Source organism: Lipomyces japonicus, assembly GCF_038497905.1.
Source record: "Lipomyces japonicus strain CBS 7319 unplaced genomic scaffold V1514scaffold_41, whole genome shotgun sequence".
Taxonomy (NCBI): Eukaryota; Fungi; Ascomycota; class Lipomycetes; order Lipomycetales; family Lipomycetaceae; genus Lipomyces; species Lipomyces japonicus.
Genome location: NW_027117853.1, coordinates 74,306 through 96,349, shown reverse-complemented (window position 1 = coordinate 96,349; position 22,044 = coordinate 74,306). Strand labels below are relative to the sequence as shown.

At 43.3% G+C, this 22,044-nt stretch overlaps 7 protein-coding genes and 1 non-coding gene across 8 annotated transcripts; 6 read left to right on the top strand and 2 right to left on the bottom strand.

The window, feature by feature from the left end:
* The first annotated feature begins 156 nt into the window (after positions 1 to 156).
* On the top strand, positions 157 to 230 carry V1514DRAFT_t85. The gene has a single exon. It is a non-coding gene; the product is annotated as a tRNA-Met (tRNA).
* Positions 231 to 1,509: 1,279 nt separating this feature from the next.
* On the top strand, positions 1,510 to 2,648 carry V1514DRAFT_321657 (fructose-1,6-bisphosphatase class 1/Sedoheputulose-1,7-bisphosphatase; the record flags this gene model as incomplete). The annotated part of the gene is made up of 2 exons (XM_066926056.1): positions 1,510 to 2,157; positions 2,232 to 2,648. 2 exons carry the CDS (start codon positions 1,510 to 1,512, stop codon positions 2,646 to 2,648), a joined length of 1,065 nt encoding a protein of 354 aa, XP_066781789.1.
* Positions 2,649 to 4,039: 1,391 nt separating this feature from the next.
* On the top strand, positions 4,040 to 5,672 carry V1514DRAFT_156154 (major facilitator superfamily domain-containing protein). Its single transcript, XM_066924515.1, has 3 exons — positions 4,040 to 4,075; positions 4,136 to 5,097; positions 5,152 to 5,672. Exons 2-3 carry the CDS (start codon positions 4,191 to 4,193, stop codon positions 5,529 to 5,531), a joined length of 1,287 nt encoding a protein of 428 aa, XP_066781788.1. The 5' UTR covers positions 4,040 to 4,075; positions 4,136 to 4,190; the 3' UTR covers positions 5,532 to 5,672.
* Positions 5,673 to 6,285: 613 nt separating this feature from the next.
* Positions 6,286 to 9,571, top strand: V1514DRAFT_353868 (fungal-specific transcription factor domain-containing protein). Its single transcript, XM_066929565.1, has 2 exons — positions 6,286 to 7,022; positions 7,092 to 9,571. Exons 1-2 carry the CDS (start codon positions 6,469 to 6,471, stop codon positions 9,436 to 9,438), a joined length of 2,901 nt encoding a protein of 966 aa, XP_066781787.1. The 5' UTR covers positions 6,286 to 6,468; the 3' UTR covers positions 9,439 to 9,571.
* V1514DRAFT_335506 (Isochorismatase-like protein) lies at positions 9,555 to 11,588 on the bottom strand. Its single transcript, XM_066928407.1, has 2 exons — positions 11,005 to 11,588; positions 9,555 to 10,937 (listed from the first exon to the last, which is right to left on the bottom strand). Exons 1-2 carry the CDS (start codon positions 11,523 to 11,525, stop codon positions 9,581 to 9,583), a joined length of 1,878 nt encoding a protein of 625 aa, XP_066781786.1. The 5' UTR covers positions 11,526 to 11,588; the 3' UTR covers positions 9,555 to 9,580.
* Positions 11,589 to 11,710: 122 nt separating this feature from the next.
* On the top strand, positions 11,711 to 13,852 carry V1514DRAFT_310486 (amidase signature domain-containing protein). The gene is made up of 2 exons (XM_066925772.1): positions 11,711 to 12,331; positions 12,389 to 13,852. The coding sequence occupies exons 1-2, from the start codon at positions 12,083 to 12,085 to the stop codon at positions 13,769 to 13,771; spliced, it is 1,632 nt and encodes a 543-aa protein (XP_066781785.1). The 5' UTR covers positions 11,711 to 12,082; the 3' UTR covers positions 13,772 to 13,852.
* A 27-nt stretch (positions 13,853 to 13,879) lies between these two features.
* Positions 13,880 to 16,232, top strand: V1514DRAFT_335502 (permease for cytosine/purines, uracil, thiamine, allantoin-domain-containing protein). Its single transcript, XM_066928406.1, has 2 exons — positions 13,880 to 15,314; positions 15,402 to 16,232. The coding sequence occupies exons 1-2, from the start codon at positions 14,275 to 14,277 to the stop codon at positions 16,009 to 16,011; spliced, it is 1,650 nt and encodes a 549-aa protein (XP_066781784.1). The 5' UTR covers positions 13,880 to 14,274; the 3' UTR covers positions 16,012 to 16,232.
* A 149-nt stretch (positions 16,233 to 16,381) lies between these two features.
* On the bottom strand, positions 16,382 to 21,912 carry V1514DRAFT_335500 (uncharacterized protein). Its single transcript, XM_066928405.1, has 5 exons — positions 21,756 to 21,912; positions 21,526 to 21,699; positions 21,110 to 21,455; positions 16,715 to 21,058; positions 16,382 to 16,644 (listed from the first exon to the last, which is right to left on the bottom strand). The coding sequence occupies exons 2-5, from the start codon at positions 21,639 to 21,641 to the stop codon at positions 16,462 to 16,464; spliced, it is 4,989 nt and encodes a 1,662-aa protein (XP_066781783.1). The 5' UTR covers positions 21,642 to 21,699; positions 21,756 to 21,912; the 3' UTR covers positions 16,382 to 16,461.
* Between the last annotated feature and the right edge of the window lie 132 nt (positions 21,913 to 22,044).

Here is a 22,044-nt window from a genome sequence, read left to right as displayed (position 1 = left end):
AAAGGGTACCCACAGAACCCAGACACTCCTTAAACTATTGACTATCTATCTTGAATGACTCCCAGCAAAGGCAGACCGAATTGTGATCGCGGTTTATGGGAAATTATTACTTTTATTAAATTTTGAGAAGCAAAAAATTATCAATTTTCGTTGAACGCCTTGGTGGCTTAGTTGGTTAAAGCGTGAGTCTCATAATCTCAAGGTCGTGGGTTCGACTCCCTCCCGAGGCAAATTTTTTTGTCTACTAAAAATAACTTATTTTTAATTTTTTACAAAATAATTTGCTAGTTTTTGCACTAATGTTGGAGTACATCCTCGGGGATACTGGACAACTTCGTCTTAATATTATCAATAAACGGAGATTTTGTCATTGTGATGAAATTCCTTTACTGAATCACTATTTCCCTCTTCAGGTCATTAAGTTATTCGTGGGTTCTTGTTTTGTGTTCGTTTCGATTCACTTTAGTGACGCGTTTGGATCACTCAATTATTTTGGTAAAAAATTCCCCCCTCTAGTTTATGTAGTTTAGTGAGAACGGAACTCGTCTGAGTCCCGAAGGGGAGCAAACCAGTGTTCAACCTTCTGCGCGGTGGCTGATAACACGTACTATCTTTGGCTTAGGGCAGGTCATAGCTATTTCCTTCCAGTAATTAAACTATTTCCGGTAAAATTTTTCTTTGTTGTATCTTTGTTGTCTATTGAGCGAGGCTAATCTTTTCTAGAAGCGCGCAATCCTAACAGAATTCTGCGCTCACTGAAATTGTCGAATATTGTCACGCCCGCTTTCTTTAACAGCCTGTTCTTGATTACTAATCCATTTTTGTTGCTCGCGAACTTCCATCATTTAGTCAGTCCACCTAATTTATTTATTTTAGTATTCAACTAAATTTGTTCAACGTTTTCGATTATAACAAAAATATAAATTATCTTTGGGGTACGTTCGTCGATCAATCCATATATTTTAACATGTAATAGTACTCTTATGCAAGTACATCAGAATGCGATTCTGAATGGGACAAGATATTATGGCGTTACAAAGCGGAAATATAGTCTGCGGGATGAAAAAGATAGTCACGTGCTTAATGCCGGCTGGCCGTGCCAGGATGAATTGCCGGTTTCGGAAAAACAAAGGCGGGGCAGAAGACGGCCCCATAATAGGCTATATTTGATCCGTGTTTTTCCGAGAAGCAACTATGGGACAGGCTTCCGATGTTACGTCACCAAGGGCGCACTTGCTGTTGGCACGCGAACAATCGTCAATTAATGAATGTAAAGAATATGTGCCTTAGATTGCACCTAACTCGTGCGCGGTTGTGGGGTTTAACACCGCAAGCTTGACGACGCACGGGCGGCTGTGCCTCGGTCCATACCCGGTGGTTTAATCGCTGACGCTCCGGATGCTGATTGACCCCGACCTTCATGGTAACTTAACTTATATAGGTGTAGCTTTAGCACCTTCCTCGCCATTGCCATTCAGTTGCCTCCATTCTTTCCTTGCTTTATTTACCATGACTTCTACAGATCACAATGGCTTCAGCACCAGCACGGGCTCGGGTGATAGCTTGAACGAGATTCGCACTGACATTGTAACCCTGACCCGGTTTATTCTCACCGAGCAATCGGCCCGAGCTGGCACTACTGCCACTGGTGACTTTACGTTGCTGCTCAATTCGCTTCAATTTGCGTTCAAATTCATTGCTCATAACATTCGACGAGCAACGTTGGTCAATCTGATCGGCCTGGCTGGTGCGTCCAATGCAACTGGTGACGATCAAAAAAAACTCGACGTGATCGGCGATGAGATTTTTATTAATGCCATGCGGGCCAGCGGTAAGGTTAAGGTGCTAGTATCTGAAGAGCAAGAAGACATCATTGTGTTCGAAGGTGATGGCCGGTACTGCGTTGTTTGTGATCCTATTGATGGTTCATCCAACTTGGACGCCGGTGTTTCTGTCGGCACCATCTTCGGTGTTTACAAGTTGCAAGAAGGTTCTACTGGTACGATTGAAGACGTTCTTCGCGCCGGAAGTGAGATGGTGGCCGCTGGCTATACCATGTATGGTGCTTCAGCTAACCTCGTGCTCACGACTGGCCATGGCGTCAATGGTTTTACTCTTGACAATGCCTTGGGCGAATTTATTCTCACTCACCCTGACGTATGTACATTTGCATCGGATGCACGTTATATATATATATATATATATATTAATGCTAATCCAATGTTCATTAGATTCGAATTCCAAAGTCAAGATCAATCTATTCCGTCAACGAAGGTAACACCGTTTACTGGGACACTGCAACCAGGGAATATTTTGAATCTTTAAAAATTCCACCTGCTGGCGGCAAGCCATACTCTGCCAGATACATTGGTTCCATGGTTGCGGACATGCATCGAACATTATTATACGGCGGCATTTTTGCATATCCCGCTGATGTTAAATCTAAAAACGGCAAGCTTCGATTGTTATACGAATGCTTTCCCATGGCGTTCCTGGTTGAACAAGCTGGCGGATTAGCCACAAATGGAAAGCAACGAATTCTTGACATTGTGCCAAGTCAGATTCATGCTCGAAGTGGCATCTTTTTAGGTTCGGAGCTTGAAGTTCAGAAAGTTGTTGAATATTACAACAAACACGAATCAGTTTAAGTTATTGTATTTTTTATTATTATTTAATATTTGATTGGGGGGGTGCTTATATTTACAAGTGTATGCCGTAGTCATTTTCTCCCATGTCATGTCCCCACCCCCCTTATGCGGCTTTACCCCAGATATCAGGATGTATCTATCGCACAATAGTCTAACATCGGCTGTATGTAATAACGTACTGTATCTAAATCAGAATAGAATTGTTTTACTTGTATAAATACAAATAGCGCACTTTGTGATGCTGCTGCTACGATACAGTCAAAATTTGTACTAGTCGTAGTTAATCCTAGTTAATCGTAAAGCTGAGGCCTGAACAATGTACCTATGACAATCGTATCTCCTATTTAAATTTAAGCTGTAGCGTGAACAAATTTACCCTGACAACCAACATGTTTTTGAACAAATCGAATTTCACGTGATAACTAGCCGTCCCGAACCTAAAATGCTATTGTATGTATAGCTCGCGGCCGCCTCCCGCTGAGAAAGTTTTTCTCTCTTCTGTTTGAATCTAGAATGCAATATATAATGCATTATCGGGCTTTCTGTAAATTAATTTTTCGGCCGACAAGGAAGTACTTGTACAAGCAAAATGGTGAAGCAAAGGGAATTGGATATACATCGTGCGGCTCACTAGATGAACTTTTCGGAAATACAAAATTTAACACCTAATATAACCATTGAATCGTAATTTACCAATAACAATATATTACAAGCAAGAAGTTGTATTGAACAAGACCGTTATATTAAAAGTGCGTGTTTATTTGCAGATGGTTTATTTTGTATCCCAACAAATGCGAAATTAATGATTGCGTATTCAGTACCGGGCCGAAAAAAAAGCTTATTTGAATTGCCGAAAAACAGCTTATTTTTTATTAAGCTTGATATATGATTCAAAGTGAAGCATGAGTGAGTCTCTTTTCACAAGCAGTTTATTATTTTTTTTTCTTTTTTTTTATTAATTCGATATTTGTCATGATTCTACTGTATCACGTCAAATTAATTGAAACTTGTGCAATATAGCCTGTTTTACCGATGAACGAGATTTTTTTATTTAAATCTCTTCATGTCTGTGGTACGGCATGCCATCTGCCACGTTCTTGATACTTACCGATGTCGACTATTAATGAAAATATAGAAGATACAAAGTCGTCTGAAAATTATGTTTTAAAATCAGACCATGATGATGATAATGAATCTTTAGAGTATCACGATAACGAAAAAATAAATATTCCCAAGGATCTCATGCCCCCAAAAAATATTATTTTTGGAACTTTAATGGCCCTGCCAATTTGGACTTAGATGCTATTGCCACACAGCCGTCAGTTTATGATGATCCTGGCAAAGCTAAGGCATATCAATCAATTCCTCAATATGAAAACCTTTACAGGTTTGATCCGTTTGCGAGGTGGACATGGCGGGAGGAAATAGTAAGAAAATTAACATATAACTATTAGGCAAAACTTTATTACTGATTATTTTTTTTACAGAGAGTCGTCCGAAAAATTGACCTGAGAATTATGTTATGGGTGGCTATTATGTTTTATGTCTCTTCAACTTGATCGTTCAAATATTTCACAAGCCGTGGCAGACAATATGCTTACTGATCTCGGGTTTTCGACTAATGTTTTCAATAACGGAAATACAATTTTTAGAGTTGTGTTTTTGGTTTCAGAAGTACCGTCACAGCTTATTTCAAAAAAATTGGGTCCAGATAAGTGGATTCCGATTCAAATGCTTTGTTGGTCTGGAATTGCCATGTCCCAATATGCTCTAAGCTCCAAAGGATCTTTTTATGCTACTCGCGCACTTCTTGGTGCGTTTGAAGGTGGATTTATTGCAGATGTATGTTTATATTTGTCATATTTCTATACATCAGTTGAGCTTCCACTACGACTTGCGTATTTTTGGGCAGCGTATACAGTAGCTGAGATTGCAGCTGCTTTTATGGCATTTGGAATTACTCATATGCATGGGACTCATGGGAAGGACGGCTGGAGATGGATGTTTCTTATTGAAGGCGCGATTACGGGATTTGTTGGTTTATGGGCAGCCATTTTAATGCCACCTATCCCAACCAAGACTGCATCATGGTTTAGAGGAAAGAAAGGATGGTTCACGCCTAATGAAGAGATCATTATGGTAAATCGAGTTTTACGTGGTGATCCATCAAAAGGTGATATGCACAACAGGCAAGCTTTGAATTTGCGTGAAATTTGGAAATCATTGAATGATTTTGATCTTTGGCCAATTTATCTGATTAGAGTGATTTGGTTTCTTCCGGCTGGTCCAGTTGGGACATATATGACACTCACTCTAAGAGGTCTCGGGTTTTCAACATTTCAATCTATTTTAATGGTGCTTCCAAAGCAAATCGCGGGACTCTTATCCATTATCGCAATTACATACATTAGTCAAAGATGGGATAATATCCGGTGTTATTTGGGAATTTTTCTACAGGCATGGTACTTGGCTTGTCTGATTCCGTTAAGAATATTTGGCGAAGATTCTTCTCGGTGGTCCAAATATGCAGTTCTAACAGTTATATTAGCACATCCTTCCACTCAGGCTATTCAGGTTGGTTGGACATCTCGCAATTCTAATTCAGCGAGAACCCGGACATTATCAGCTGCTATTTATAACATGTGTTGCCAAATATGTGATATCATTTCAACTAATGTTTACAGGGCTGATGACAAGCCATTGTATCATCGAGGGAATCAAGCAATTATTGGTGTAGCCTGCATGAATATCGTGTTTTATAGTCTCATCAAGGTATATTATTTATACCGAAATAAGCAGAAAGAAGCTGTATGGAGTGCAATGTCACCTAAACAACAAAATGAATATAGACACACAACAAAGAATGAAGGATCAAAAGACTAGATTTTAGATTTGGATCTTGAAACAATAGAAGAACAATATATGACTTGAATTGTAATTTGTAATGTGGTCACAAACCAGAAAGGGACATTGAATAAGCAATTATATAACAGAAGAATAAAAATACCATTACATTACAATAGGCATAATGTACGTGACTTAATAGTTTTTAAGTAGGCGTTTTATATAGAAGGTTCTAAAAAGTTTTGAAGCCGACGAGATTGAGCTTTAAACCAGCCTGCGTAAAACATGTTTGTTAAGTACGAAAATATCAAAGTTTCAGATTTAATACAGTATGGTGAAAAAAACTGTACGTTTAGAATATCGAACAAAAGGCGGGGGAAAGGAGGAGCACAAAGCTTGCATTGTGGCGTTTTGGCACAACACTGACGTAACAAATGCGAAATCGTAAGGGATAAATTGCAATAAATATATATTTAACGTAGTTATAACTACATTACTTATTTAACATAGTTAGTTACATTACTTCTTTTAATATAACGTCGGCGGCCGGGCAAAATTTACGGTATCGTTTGGCCCACGGCCAATGCGGCGCGTTGACTCAAAATTATATGTATTATGTGATCCTTATCTTTTGCCATTAAAAAACAAAACAAAATAAAACAAGCAGTTTTGGAAAAAAAAAAAATATCCAACATGTAGTTTTTTGGTAATTCAATTGCCCGGAATTTATTTTGTGCTTTGACGTCTGCATGGAAGTAAGCATTCATTAAAAAGGCAACCCCGTGGCTTGTTCGGTCACAAGTTCTTATCTTTTGGTGTCTTCGCGCGGGCGATTTTTTTTTAAACTTGTGACTCAACAGCATCGTGTTATATCGATTAAAAACATTTCATTCATTTTCATTTGGGATTCCTTTGGTTTGATCGCAGTACAAGTTTTGTGTCGTTTGTTTACTTAAAGACGACAATACAATACAGAATGTTTGTGGTTCAAACCACGCATAGCAAAACCGGGTTGAAACGGCCAGACAGGCCATGTGATGCATGTAGGCGCAGGAAATCAAGATGCGTGTTTTCAGAAAATGACTCGGTATGTTTTTTATGCCGTTTTCATAATTATGAATGCGTGTTTAGCGAAAATCCTCCGCCCAGGAAAAGGCAACGTCGAAATTCAACGGATCAGATAAAAGAGGGCAGGGATAATAAGGATAGCAACAGCAAGAAGGATAAGAACTCGAAAGATGCCAAAAAGGATGACGATAACGATAAACTTGAAAAGCAAAATCAAATGGGAACCCAGTCATCTTTAAAATCAAACGAGCAAGAACCTGAACCTAATCAATCTGGTCGTACAATTAGAACCGGTCCTGGGTTGAGCTCCGCCGTTTCTCAACCTCCAGTTTCATCAGTTACGTCTTCTTCACCAATTCCAAGTCTTCAGTCCATGTCTAGCGTGTTATCTTTAAACATTGGCCATGATAAAAAAGACGGCGATAATTTGGCTGCTGTCATTAAGAAAGCAAAACTTAAACGGTATTGTATTTCCCTCTTACCCCAATTTACAGAATCGATATCAGTTCAGGTTAACAAAAATTAAAATAGGTCCAACTCTCGAAAGGCTAGTTCAAGCACATCACCAGCTTCTAATATTACGCCTCCGGCGCAACAGATTATTCAATCTGCTCCTACGCCTGATTCTCCGTTCCCGGATTATGATTTTTTACCTCATTCATTACTGCGGAATACGTTAGGCCTGCAATGTCGAAAGTATATTTCATATATTGGCACATCTGCTGAGCATGACCCAGTATTGATGAATTATTATTCATTTGATAATCGCGACCGCGTAAGCTTGCCAGCAGTGGGACCCGATTTTCAAACAAAACGTCAAGTCCGACGGGTGCAGCTTGAAACGTCATCGTTCCCTAAAGAACAAGTTTCGTTTGTCGTGTTTGAATCTGAAAATTTATTTCAAACTGGTCATCCGAATCCGTCAGGCAGGGACGATACGATCGGTGGCAACCTGATCGAAGTTAGCAAGATTCAAGAACTTATTGGCAAATTTGGCAGACAATTAGTCGGATTATATTTTCGAATCGTGCATCCTTCGCTTCCAATTCTTCATAAGCAAGAATTTTTGGAAAAATTTTATAGAAATCCGTCTGAACTTTCACCATCACTTTTGGCCGGATTGTACGTGTTTGCGATCAATTGGTGGACATATGATCCGGACCTGGTCCCATTCCCGCGACCGACGCAGTCAGCGTTGGAAGCGTTGGCTCAAATTAATTTGTATCGCGAGATTGATCGGCCTACTCTGTCGACCGTGCAAGCTGGCATATTATTACTTCAACATCAAACGTTTCGTAACCAAGTCACTCGGCCGTCACATTCTTGGGCCATGCTTGGTGAAGTCATCGCCATTGCTCAAGAAGTTGGTCTTCATTTGGATCCTTCCCAGTGGTCAATTCCTGAATGGGAGCGAGGATTGCGCAAAAGATTGGCCTGGGGTTTGTACATTCAAGACAAATGGATGGCTTTAACCTGCGGCCGCCCTTCATATATTCATAAGATTAACTGGATCGTGCCAGAAATTAATGACGATAACTTTCCTGACGATGAAATTACCATGACGAACGATGAAGAATCAGATGATCCCATATATTCTGCATCCATGGAAGGAAGCGTTAACCGGGAGACCGGCAAAATAATGTTCATTCAATTAATTGCGCTTACTCAGATATTGTCTGACATTTTGGATGAATTCCATAGTGCCAGCAGCATGAATGATTTTTATTCGGACAACAATAACAATAACAATAATAGCAGTAGTAATGATTGTAATGACGAACAAAAGATTAAAAAATTGTTATCAAAGGCTCGGCCGTTGCAGATAAGGTTAAAAGATTGGTTAGAACAATTACCTGAATGCTTGCGCATGGAAAATATCACTCGAGGAGAACTTTCAGCTAATGGGAATCTTCATTTGGCTTATCATGCAGCTCAGATTGCTTTGTTTCGGCCGATCTTGCGCGCTCTTTCCAAAATCGATCGAGATCAGTCCATGACCATGTATGAAATTTATGGCATGGTTTATCGATCAGCGTTTGCCGAATTCATATCCGCGGTTGAATTTGTTAATAATTTGAAACCACAACATATTCAAACATTTTGGTATGCGGCATCGAAAAATAATTTTGCCATTATTGTCACGTTCGGCACGTTGCTCATGATGACCGCGTCCACCGATGCCGAACGAGCAGCTTGCTTGGAAAAACTTTCTGAATTCCAATGGACGCTTAAGATTAACGTTCACGGGGCCGATTTTTTGCAACACGCCATTCTTTGGACAGAGGAATGCAAGCATTTGTTGAAGAATTATATGACCAAAAAGAATGGCAGATCTGATCTTGCGTTATCAAAGCCGGCAGACGTTTCGCATCAACAGCAGGAGCAGCAACAACAGCAAAAATCACTTGCTAATGTTGTCCCGGTTCAGGCAGCAAGTTTGCGTCATTTACAACCAATCGAATCAGTTCAAGCATATGCCACCAGAATGCAACCTGACATGACATCAATGCTTGGTGGTGGTGGTGACGCTAATAATGTGAACGAATTTACTACAAATGGTCACATGTTTATGCGCATGGGTCAAACGTCACAATTTCAAAATTCACAAGATCATGATGCTTTTTTCACGTCACTGGTTACGGATGGTCGTGCGAACGTGATCAATCACGCTCTTAATAGTAACGGTCGTGGCTCAGCATCAGCGTCCACGTCAGCCACAACTGCAGCTGTTGCTGCTTCAGATGACTTAGATAATCTTGAATTTATTCATATGCGAATGGTATCACATGCATGGGCAGAGACGAAAAGTGCCGAAAGTATGAGAGGAGCAAGCGAACATGATCAACAACGGTCTCGCGATGTTGAAGAATGGATGTAATTGGATATACATATATATATATCTATTTTTATGGGTGCATTTGTGTTTTGGTTTGCTCTTTAATTTTTTTTATGTTTTTGTTTCATGTTTACAGATTATTTCAGAAGTTTTAATAATGTTTAACTAATTCCGTTTATTTCATTTAATTAACCACGACTCCAAAATCCAATACTCGTGCGTCAGCACCTTTTTGACTAACCACGAGGACGTCACCAACAAGCAATGCACCACCACCAATAGCTTCAATTGCTGTTAAAATAAATTGCTTGCTGTCGGCATCATTGTCACTGGTATTGTAAGGTAAAAAAATGAAGTCTGGTGATTCAATGCCGGAGTTAAACCCGGCATAAATCTTTGCTTTGGCAGATTCAGTGGCTTGCAAGTTTTGGATTGTTTCTACCGCAGTTGATGCGGACGCAGATGCGGAAGATATGGCTGATTCGATCGAGATTATGGACGATGGCGCACGTGCCAGAGTTGCTGCCGCCAATATGCCATAATCAACAATTTCGGTTCCGGGGACCAGCCTGGCGTCGGCAACCTTGGCCAGCAATCCAGCCACGGCGCGATCAAACTTGTCCACGGCGGGCGCGAACGGCAGCAAGGATTGCAACGCAGCACTGGACGGCGTGGCATACCTGACCTGGCCGAGTTCGAACCCGCGGTAATCGATCGAGATTACGGGCCGTTGCCGGAAATGTTGAAAAAACGGTTCATCATCATGCTTGGTTGGCACGCGAAGTAATTCGGCCCACACGGTTTGCAAGTCGAGCACGGATAAGCCGACAGTCGTGATTGTAGAAGTTGAAGGTGACAACAGGTTAACGCCAGTTGTGGGCAACGAACCTTTGGAAGAAATGTGCATGACCAAGGATGATGGCAGTTTTAATGATGGCACGGACGTGAGCACGAACGAGGCCACGCCTAATTTTAAAACCGGTTCAATCACGTCGTGACTCGCTAGTTCACCCAAATAAACGGCCCCCAGATCTTGAAGATGATTAATAATCGTGGCATCAGGTTTGAACTCGTTTGTGGCCGCAAACGGCACGCCACTTAGGATGGGCAAGTCAAGCCGGTCGTCTAATTCTTTGGCTGAATTATCAATCTCGCCGGCCTTGATCAACGCGGCTTTCTTGGAAACAATATTTGCAAACAAAGGTGACGACGACGCGGTAATGGAATCATAAACTTGGGTCAACACGGTCGTTACCGTAGTTGATTTGTTGATTAAGGAATCATGCAAGCTTGCAATCGCAAGTAATGAAGACGATGCCCCGGTTGGTTCCAATTGAGCCAATTGCTTGGGAAATGCTTGATTGGCAAGTTTAAGAAACGCAGAAGACGTGGAAGAGTACCCAAGCAAGCCATCATAAGCGCAAAACATGTCCTTCGTGGCAGACACGATCGCATTGTTAAACCCGCCAGTACAATCCGTTAGCACGCAACATTCGAATCCATGATCGTTAGCTTCTCTAAACGTCGTGGCCACACAGCACCTACAAGCCAATGTTAGCCAGCAAAAAAAAAAAAAAAAAATACTCGCCCTGTAGTATGATTACTCACTCAGCAGTGACGCCCATAAAAATCAAATGAGTTACCCGACGAGCAACAAGAAGTTCATGAAGATCAGTATTATAAAAGCAACCTTTGCCCGGCTTGTCAAGAATAACTTCATCCTTGCGAGGCGTAAGGTCATCAACAATATCGTGCCCATACGCACCGCGAACCAAGAGCCTGCCCATGGGACCTTCATCGCCAATGCACAACACGTGCCGCTTGTTGGCGTTTAACTGGCGGTCCCGTTTTGTGGGCGGGCAATCAGACAAATCAGAAACGTGACCCTCCCTGGTGTGAACAATGGTCATGCCCAGCTTGCGGGCAGCTTTTAAAACGTCGGCGCATGGCTTGATCAGGCCCGATACTTGAGCAAAAATTTCTGGTGAAGGACATTGAATGGCACCGTATCCTGATGGTAAAAGAAAATCTCGCTGCATGTCAATAATGATAAGCGCCGTGCGACCGACCGGGAGCGAGAACGCAGCCGGACGAGCGTCAGCAATTATCAACTGCGAATCGACGGTCATGATTCAGATTCAATTACAAAATTCAGCAAGGCTTGAAAATTGAAACAAAAAAGCAGAATGATGTAACGGGAGGTGTCCAATAGATATAAGTGTTGCGTTGATTGCTTGCGGTACTTAATATATAACAGTTAAGCTGGGGCGATAACTGTTTGTGGCTTGGCCGCCTAAACTGCCACCAGCAAACCCGCTCAACTTACCCAAAGCACTGATAGCGCGTGGTCATCTTGGTTAGTTGTTTTGTTTTGTTTCCAATTCAATTGATTATGATTGCTTCAATAACATGTACCGGAGCGCCGGAGCATGCTGAGCTATATGTGTACATGTTACATGCAAAATGCCTGCGGCCGCCCCGGCGCAGCAGAATTAGCTTATCTGGCCCTAACCACGGCGCGCCCCTGAAAACGAGTCGAGTCAAAAGCCAATCGCGGCCGATAACACCGGCGACAACTTCGCCATGCCATGCGATTCACATGACAGACAAACCCCCATTCGTTTTTTTTTTTTTTTTATTGTTTAAATCTGTTCCATAAAACACTGAATTCACAGCTTACGGCACTATGACTGAGCCAGTTTACAAATTTATTGCTGCCAAAAAACAGAAGCAACTTCTTGATGCCATTCCACTTGAATGGAGAATTCAAGTTTCGCCTGATCAACCTGATAACCTGACTAAATTTGCTGAAACTTGTGGGATTTTAACTGAAAGAGAAATTGTTATTACGAGCAACTACGACGCCGTTGGATTGCTGGAGAAAGTTCACAAGGGCGAGTACTCTGCTCTGGAAGTTACGATTGCTTTTTGCAAGGTTTGTTTGTTGCTTGGTTTGGCTTGCGTTTTGTTAACACCGATTCATGTTTGATAGAGAGCCGCGCTTGCGCAACAATGTTGCAACTGCTTAACTGAGATTTTCTTTGACCGTGCGTTTGAAACAGCAAAGAAGCAGGACGAATATTTTGCAATCCATGGCAAACCCGTAGGCTTGCTTCATGGCTTGCCAATTTCGATCAAAGATTCTTACAACATAAAAGGTGTTGAATCGACCATAGGCATTGCCGCAAACGTGGGCTTGATCGAACCGGAATCATCAACCATTGTGGATGCGCTTGAAGCCCAGGGTGGGATCATGTATGTGAAAACTAACGTGCCGCAATCCATGATGGTTCTCGACACCGAAAACAATGTGTTTGGACCTGTCAGGAATCCGTATTCGAAGCACATCTCCGCTGCCGGATCGTCAGGCGGCGCCGGTGCGATCGTCGCCTTTCGTGGCTCGCTCGTCGGCATGGCCACCGATATCGGCGGATCCATCCGCGTGCCGGCGTACGCGAACGGGTGCTATGGGTTTAAGCCCTCTTCGGGGCGCAATCCGTACTACAATATCAAAGGTTATTGGACAGCCGGTGAAGAATACGTCGGCATTTTATGCGTGGACGGGCCGATCACGACGTCTGCTCGTGACCTGACGTTGATTCAACGAGCCATTGCCGAAACCGAGCCATGGAACTATGATCCAACGTGCCTACGACTGCCGTGGTCTGAACCCAAACTTGGCAATCGGCTTCGGCTCGGCGTGATTCGCAACATTCCGATGCTTGAACCGATCAAGACGATATTTAATGATTACGTTGCAAAAGTCGAAGCTGCCGGTCACGAGCTGGTTGACATGGACATGCTTCTTGGGGACGACCTTGCCAAGAACTGTGGTGATTTTTTCCGGCTCGATGGCGGTGATTTCTTGATTGACATTTGCAAGCAGACGGGGGAGCCGCTGACGCAAGCCGTGCTGGATGGCGGATTGTACCCGTCCGAGGGCAAGGGCATTCGTGAACTGTTTAAGTACACGGAAGACCGCACGAACTGGCAAAAGCAATGGCTTGATTACTGGGCATCGACCAAGGCGTCGACCAAGGATGGCAAGCCGGTTGAGTTTATTCTCATGCCAACGCAGGCCATGTTGCCGCGGCCGAAGGAAGCGCTGGCATCGAACGCGACGGTGCTGATGTGGAACGCGCTGGATTATCCGGCCGCGGTCTTTCCGGTGCACACGATCGACCTGGCCAGCAACGATTACGAGTTTGAATTCGCGGCTGCCAAATCGGAAGCGGAACAACGGATTGAAAGTTTATATCCGGCGGACAGGCAAGCGTCGTATCAGGGGTTTCCGGTCGGCGTGCAGGTCGTGGGACAAAAACATGACGAGCCGGCTTTACTTGCAGCGATTGAGAAATTAAGCCAACTGGCATGATTGTGATGAATTTGGATAATTGTAGCAAGTATTACTATATGTAGTTATTATGTATTACAATAATGTTAATCTTGAAACTAAAATACTTAAGCTTTCCCGAGCCGAGCCCCACGATCGCCACACTTTGCGTTATTTGGCCCAGATAGGAAAATGGCCGCCGCTATCGGTACCGATTGCGCTTGACTGCCGCGCGAGTGGCTGTGGCTTGGGTGTGGCTTGGCAGGGGCTTGGCAAAGCATGCAAGACAAGGCCGGAGGTTGCAAGTCGATAAAGTTCGGAAACTCGTTATCAGTCCGAGCAATAAATAATAAACTGGTTTGTTTTGCTGTTCTTTGTTCCTGCAAAAGTCAAACGTCAGTCTTAAAAAGGCTGATTCATTATCATGAATCATTCAAGTTCTTATCATGCATCACCGCACGCTCTTCAAGCATTTATAATACCCCATTAAATTCCCCTGCTTCTTCCTTCGCTGTCCATCTTTTGTGATTCCCACCATTTACCACATGACGCTTAGGCAAAGAATTATCAGCAAAGTCAAGGCCAACGCAGGCTCTTCTTGGGCTCTCCCTAAGCAACAGTCTTCTTGCGCGCCGCCAGAAGTCTGGACCAACAAGGACAACGATGTTACGCCTGCCAGCCGGCGCACGTGGACTTCGCTCACGATCCTTGGCTTTTGGTTTTCCGACGCGCTAAACATGCAAGGTTGGGAAGGCCCGTCGTCCGTGATCTCGATTGGACTGACCTGGCGTGAGGCCCTGCTGGCGCAGGCAGTGGCCATGATTATTATTTCCATCCCGTTGGTGCTTAACGGTGCGATAGGGTCCGCACTGCATGTGCCGTACCCAGTGGCTGCCCGGTCTGGATTCGGTTATCAGTTTGCCAAGTTTGCCGTTGTCGTTCGCATGGTGACCGCGTTGTTTTGGCACGCCATCCAGACATACTCTGGATCGTTCGCGCTGACGCTCTGCATCGCCGCCATTTGGCCGTCGTATTTGCGCATTCCCAATCACATTCCGGATCATATCGGCTTGACCACGCAGCAGATGGTCTCGCACTTGCTTTTTTGGTTGATTCAATTGCCCGTGCTCATGATCTCGCCTCACAAGCTCCGGTGGTTTTTCATGTTCAAGGCCATCGTCGTGAGCGCATGCTGCATCGGTGTTGCTGCCGGCATGTGCAAGTTTGCCCAGTCGTCAGGTGACATTTGGAAGCAGGAACCAAGAATTCATGGCTCGGCTCGGGCTTGGATGATTTTAACTTGCATGATGTCCAACGCTGGCGGGTGGGCCACCATGGCTACCAACATTCCTGATTTTACGCGCTACATGAATGGCAGGAAAGGTCAGTACTGGCAAGCTTTTTTCTTGCCTGTTATTACCATTTTTTTGGCTCTCATGGCCATTATTGGCACGTCAGCGTCCAAGGTTGTATATGACGAATATATTTGGGATCCCACCGTGCTGGCTTCCAAATGGACCGGACCCAAAGGTCGTTGCGCCTCTTTCTTTGTTGGATTTTCATGGGTCGTGGGACAAATCGGAACGTGAGTGAGATATAGTTATATCTAAAATTTATTACTATTATTGTTTTTTTTTGTTTTTTTTATAAAAAAACTTACCATTCTTTACAGCAATTTGTCTGCCAACGTCATCACTGCTGCTAACGATCTGACTTCATTGTTTCCCAAGTACATCAATATCCGGCGCGGCGCGTTTATTGCCACCGTCATTGGCGGATGGGTCATGCAGCCATGGAAGATCGTGTACTCAGCCTCGCAACTGTTAACATTCATGGCCGGCCTGGCCGTATTTCTTGCCCCCGTGGCTGCCGTGCTGTCATCTGATTTTTGGATCGTGAAGCGCAAAAAGATTGACATTCCGGCATTGTACGATCCCAAGGGCAGGTACGAATACTGGCACGGCATCAATTGGCGTGCCGTGGTCGCGTTCGTGGTCGCGTTGACTCCCAACTTGCCTGGCCTGGCAAATTCGGTGCAACCATCGTTAAACCTGTCCGGCGGCATAATTCACGTATGGGATATTAATTACCTGTACGGATTCACGTCTGCTGCCACGGTTTACGTGACCTTGTCAAAATTATTCCCTGCTCATGAAACGTTAATTGATGAAATGATTACCGAAGATGAAATTTGGGCTGTCAATGATGATAACGGAATCATTATGGCTAATTCGGAATCGGACGAGTTCGAAACCGAAAAGGTCCTGACTGAAAAATCATGAAATTATATATATATATATTCATGAACTTTTGCAAATTTTGTTTTTTTGTTTTGTTTTTGTACCTGCGCATTTTACATTATATATAACTATATGTTGTTTACTAATAATAATACTTGCTTTGTTTTACGTCAATATCTATAGTCATTCTTTAATCTCGCTTATATATTCAATCGTAACACCTTGTGCTTATAAAATACAATGGAACGTTTTCACCGCAGAAATATTATAAAATTGAGAAATCGATCTAATTTAACAAAAAAAATCACTCCAAAATAAAATACTATCCTTCCTTCCTCCTACAAAACTTGTCACATACATATATATATATAAATAGATTGCACCGTACTCTAGTACCATCTTCATTTTTTTATTTTCCTTTATTTATATATGTTTTTATTTTTTTTTTTTAGCCAATACCGGGGAAGGGGATTTTTTTTTTTTTTTTTTTTTTTAAAAACCTCCAGTTTGACCCTGAGTTAACATCAACCTGTTTCCAATCAAGCCGCCACCAAGGATCGGGGTTGACTCAACCGTAGCTTGTTCGGTCTTGATCTTTTGTCGTTGTTCTTCCACAAATGATTCCAATGCTTTAAGTTTAATATGTTGCTCCCTTCTCTTGTTGATAAAATAAGGCTGTTATAAGAAAACGTTAGCAAGGATCAAAACCCCAAAAAGAAAAAAAAAAAGATTTCTTTCATCATACCTGAGTAAAATCGGAAAGTTGTTGCCTCCATGCCAATTCCGAAACCAAGTCTTCATCAATAAGTTCATAACCGGTATACAACAACGCGGCATAGCATTCCTTATTGCCAACGTCAACAAAATATCTCAACAATTCCTCCGCCACTTCTGGTTTGCCGCTCACGGCCGCGGTCTCGATCGCGTCCTTGTACAACTTGTCGTTTTTCGATAACTCGATTGATTGCGCCCATCGCTTGTTGTTTCTATAAATGCGGGCAGCGATTTGCCTGAAAAATATAAGGTCATGCTCTTCCAATCTCTTGGCCAATTCCAACGGTTCAAAATTATCAAAACTATCCACCGAATCACGTAATGCCTTGTAATTTTCTTCCTCAATCAACAAATCATGATACGCATCATTAACCGCTTTCACGTTCTGTGATTGCACGGCGGCAAGGAACGGCTTGATCAATGGCAAGTTATCAGATTTTTGAAACATCTTGACCACCCGGCTGACATCGATCCGGGGCGTTAGTGACGTTAAAAGGTCGGTCAGCAACGGCGGATGCTCAGCCAAATAGAAATTGATGGCCCTGTAATAAATTTCTAAATTGGCAACCTTGACAATGATGTCCTTAAACGCGGAGTGTTCAAACGCGTCCGCCGCACGTTCCATGATCACCAACGCCGCGTTGTCCCATTCGTCATAATGACAATACAAAAACACAAGTTCGGGCCACAGATGTGCATCCTCGCAGGCACGAATTGCCTTTGGAATGTTAATGCGTGACCAAAACAACTTGAGGTGTTCCATCATGCGTTCAGGATGATACTTGGAGTAAAGAATTGCCAGCTCAGTAAACATGCCCATGTGAGCACGTTCAAGTCCGAGGCCTTGTTCAAGTAACGCAATTAACTCATCAAAATAACCTTGATTCTCATAACTCTTAACCAATGCTTGCAATTCTTCAGCGTGCACGATCAAGTTAAGACCACAAATCTGGGCAAGCCTGAATTCTCTTTTGGCAATGCAGGCCTCGTTAACTTGCTTCCAAACCTTAACACTGCCAGCCTTGCGAGCAGAATCCACGGCCGCCTGATAATCACCCAAGAAAACCAATGTGGATGCCAATTTGGCCCAGTTCGATACTGACCTGTAAAGAACCTTGGCTGCATCATAGTTTTGTTCTTCAAACAACGTGTCACCGACCTGTTCGATATTGGCCACGTTAGGACCGTCAAGAAGTTCTTCAAATTCGGGTAACTTGTTGGTTCGCGCATACGAAAGTAACAACTGACTGTCGATAACAGGTTCGCGAATGTTTTTGCGAGCCAGTTTCAAAAACTTGATCAATTCTTCGTCCTTGCCAGCATGAGATGATATTTCGATAACTTCTTGATAGTTGCTTGCATCATTAGCACGAATGTAAGAGTCAATCGCGTCACTGATTCTCAACCCATTAAGCTGGGCGCGTCCAACGTTACTCCAAACCTCGGGCAGGTCAACCTTCTCGGCATATTGTTCGGCACGATCAAGCGACAAGATGTGATCAACAAGCACACCAACCGCTTCCTTATGACTCTTTTGCTTCTTAAAAATCTCAAACGCTTCTTCATATAAGCCGTTATCAATCGCGATCTGGGCAATATCAGCCGCGTCGTAATTATCAAGCCGATGAATGTAATCAATAACCTTGGCCTTGTCAGCCTTGATCGCGGTAAGAATAAGCAAGTTTTGCAAGTTCTCGTTTTCATTAAACGGTGACGGTTCAAGAATAATTTTCTCCAAAAGTTCAATCAACTCGACCGGCAAATCTGCTGCCATGAACGACTTAACCGCAACCGACACGTCCTCGGGCGAACTCGACTCCGGCACGGCCGTGGCCACGACTTGGTCAATCAATTGACGACGATGAATATTGGCCTCGTCCAAAACCGCACTCCATAATTCTTCATCAGCACGAGAAACAAGGTAGCGGGCCTGATGCTTAAACATTGAATTTTCATTCGTGATTTTGACAAGTTCAAGATCGTTCTGGCCCTTTTCGTAGGCAATAAATGCCAAGTAAGGATCACGCTTTTCGCAGTATGCTCCAACCTCGCGACTGTCGTACAGATTATTTTCCTTCAAAAATTTTTCTGGATTGTTATTGCTGTCAATATAAATCTTGGCAAGCGCGTTGTACAATGCCGTGTCCTGAGAACCGGCTTGCTGAGCAGATTCAAGGAAAGGAAGGATCAACTTGAGACGATTGCGTTGTTCAACTTCGTGAACCAGCTCTTCAATTGGGACCTTGCCAGCGATCGAGGTTAAGAGTTTCTTGATGATTGATTCGTCACAGTCAACATCAATCAAACCACCAATAACTTCGGGAGCACGGGATGGATTGACTTGCTGCACATAAGTCTCAATAAATTGAAACTGTTGGTTCTGATACAAGTACAGCACGAGATCGTGCACAAAATTAAACCGGTCGCACACAATAATAAGAGGAAGTTGATCACTAAGCTTTGCTTCTTTTAAAAAATTCTTAACCTTCTCCGGGTTATAAACTTGATTGTCCCTAGCCACACGTTCAACCTCGGTCAACTGACCAATCTGAGCGGCTGACTGAATGTACTTAAGTACGACGTCCGGGTCCTGAGTAAGATTTACCGTGCTTTGCAAATAATAATAAAGTCCTTCAAAACTTTTAAACTCTTCAAATAATGAAATGATTCGTTGCGCGCCCAGCAAGTCTGAGTACTTGATTACAATCTGAATCACGACCTGCAAGTTTTGCCGAATATTAACCCTAATCATTTCCCGAAGTGCATCAAACGATTGCTCGACCGATAACTTGCTACCGAAATATGCCACCAGCCAATCCGGGTTTAACGCGTTTGTGTGAACAATCACGCGCTTGATGTCGGCAATATCATCGTAATGTTCTAACGCACGTTGGAACAAGCCGGCCTGCTCGCATCGTGTGGCAATCCGTTTGCGATCGTAATGATGGAACATGTCATTGCCCAAGATGGCATCGGCAACCTGAGGAGCACTGACAAGGTTAACTTCTAGCAATCTGGTTTGCAATCCACCTTGTTCGGGTAAGTCTGCCTTCAACGCGTCCAACAAGAAAGCAGTAGCCTGTTGGATCATGTTTTGAGATAAGAAAATATCAAAAACCTTGTTAATATCCACCAGGCTGCCACCTTCATGCGCAGCTAATTCAGATGCAAACTCTGCACCTTTCTCGGGATTAATTCTGACAATGTTTTGTAACAATACGGCAAAATCAGGTGAATAACCAGCCTTGTTGCAATAGGGCAAGATCTTTTCAAACTGTCCTGTTTCGGCAAAGCAAGCCACAACTTTTGCCGGCACGTTTGCGCGAAGGTACACGCTAAGTGCCAACGTGGTATCATGACCATGTACAATGTCACCAAGTTCTTCTGAGCATTCCAACTTGTTTTCCTTCAGCCATTTCTCTAACAGTGCTTTTTTGTTTTGAAGCAAGACCGGACGGGCTAGTTCGAGCGACTCATGCTTGTTTAACGTGCCCTTATCAAGCAACGTACCAAAATATTGAAGAATAGGTGATGCCTGACCCGGCACAGCAGGCAAATGCTTGAACTGTTCGATCGTCTGAGGCGTTCTCAGGATGCCACGCGGTGACGTGGCCGCGACCTTGGCGGCCTCCGAGTACTGGCCGGTCTGGATCAATTGCGAAAATTGCTGCACGTACAAATCATCCGCGCCACCAAGACCGGCTCGAGAAGCCAACGAGATTGCCAAGGAAATGTTGGACAAATAATCCCGAATGTAAGGAATGATTGTGTTTTCATCAACCGCGATAGTCAGGACCTGACCCTTGCGGTTGATTGCCACGATGCCAGACGAAGATTCATACGTGGACGTCGTGAACACGGTTTCAGACGAAATCCGGTTCATGAAAATAAGTGATCCGGAATCGAGATCGTACAAGTGAATGAATCCGTACTTGGTCACCACAAACAAGACCCCGTACTTTGCCGAAACTTGCAATCCAACCGGGAAATCATTCGTTGCCTCGGGTGGGAACTGAATGTCAACCGCTTTTTTGGTATACTTGAGCGCACTTGCCGGCGCATCAATCTCGACAACGTGCAACTTGGCGCCGGTGGCAGTGCGGACCGCAAACGCAAACAGTTTAGAATCTTCGGACGCGCCTTCAAGACGGAAACGGGCAAACGTGGCCGCATGACCTTCGATTATTTGCGATTGCTTACGATCGAGTGAATACAATTGCATTGTCCCAGCTATTCTGCCCTGTTGCTGGGAAATACCAATCAAGACCGACCACTTGCCATCTTTATCAAGAATGTAGTTAATAATTTGATTATCCTGAAAAACAGTTGTTAGCTATTCATGCAATTCAACGATTTGATAACGTACGTTCAAGGCCACGTTGCGATCGGTGATCTTGACCGGCACGGTCTGCGCTGAATCGAACACGTCCCAATGATAAATCGAAGAATTGGTCACGATGCCAATGGTTGCGTTATTAATCCATGTCCAAAACTCGACATCTTGATCCACCACGTGAGATTTCAATTTTGCTTTTTTGTCAAGATCGAATACTTGAAGCGTGCGGCCGCTTGCCCTGAGCGCGATAATGTTTTGCACCGGGTTCATGATTGCGGAATCGGCGGTAATGTTTCGACGAAGCACATTGTTCCCGTTGTGTAAATCAACAATGGCAACCTGACTCTGTCCTCCTTCATTGTTTGTTTCCCGGACACTAGCCAAACCTGGTTAGCAGACAAAGAAAGTGGTCCAAAACAAAAAAAAAGATAATGTTGGAAACTTACCAAACGTAATGATCAGACTGAAGCGTGCAAGTATTAAAGCCAATAGAAGCTTGCGAGATGCCAATCGCAGCCAGCTGCAGGACTTCCTGGAACTGGATAGGCAGTATCTGTGACATAACTATGCGACCAACAGGTTTTAACTAAAGCAACCACAACACAACCACAACCACAGATCTTGAATAATCCCAATTAGACCGATTAGAAAACAAAGATAAAAAAAAACGACATACCAAAATCCAATTTCTACTAAGAAAGAAATTAAATTAATAAAACAATAAAGGAATCTGGATAGCAAAACGTGTGGGAATTTCAAAAAGTTCGGGTTGCGTACAGATGAGTGAAGGTGGAACCGATTCCGCAAAGCATCGTCGTCACTCACTCACTAAAGATGACCTAATTTCGATTCGGGTCATACCAATCCAACTCTTATCGTTTTCTGCTTATGGCGTTGCAATTGTCTCCTTTCCACAATTGAACGTGGATATTTATTTATTTATATTATAAAAACTCATTTTAGTC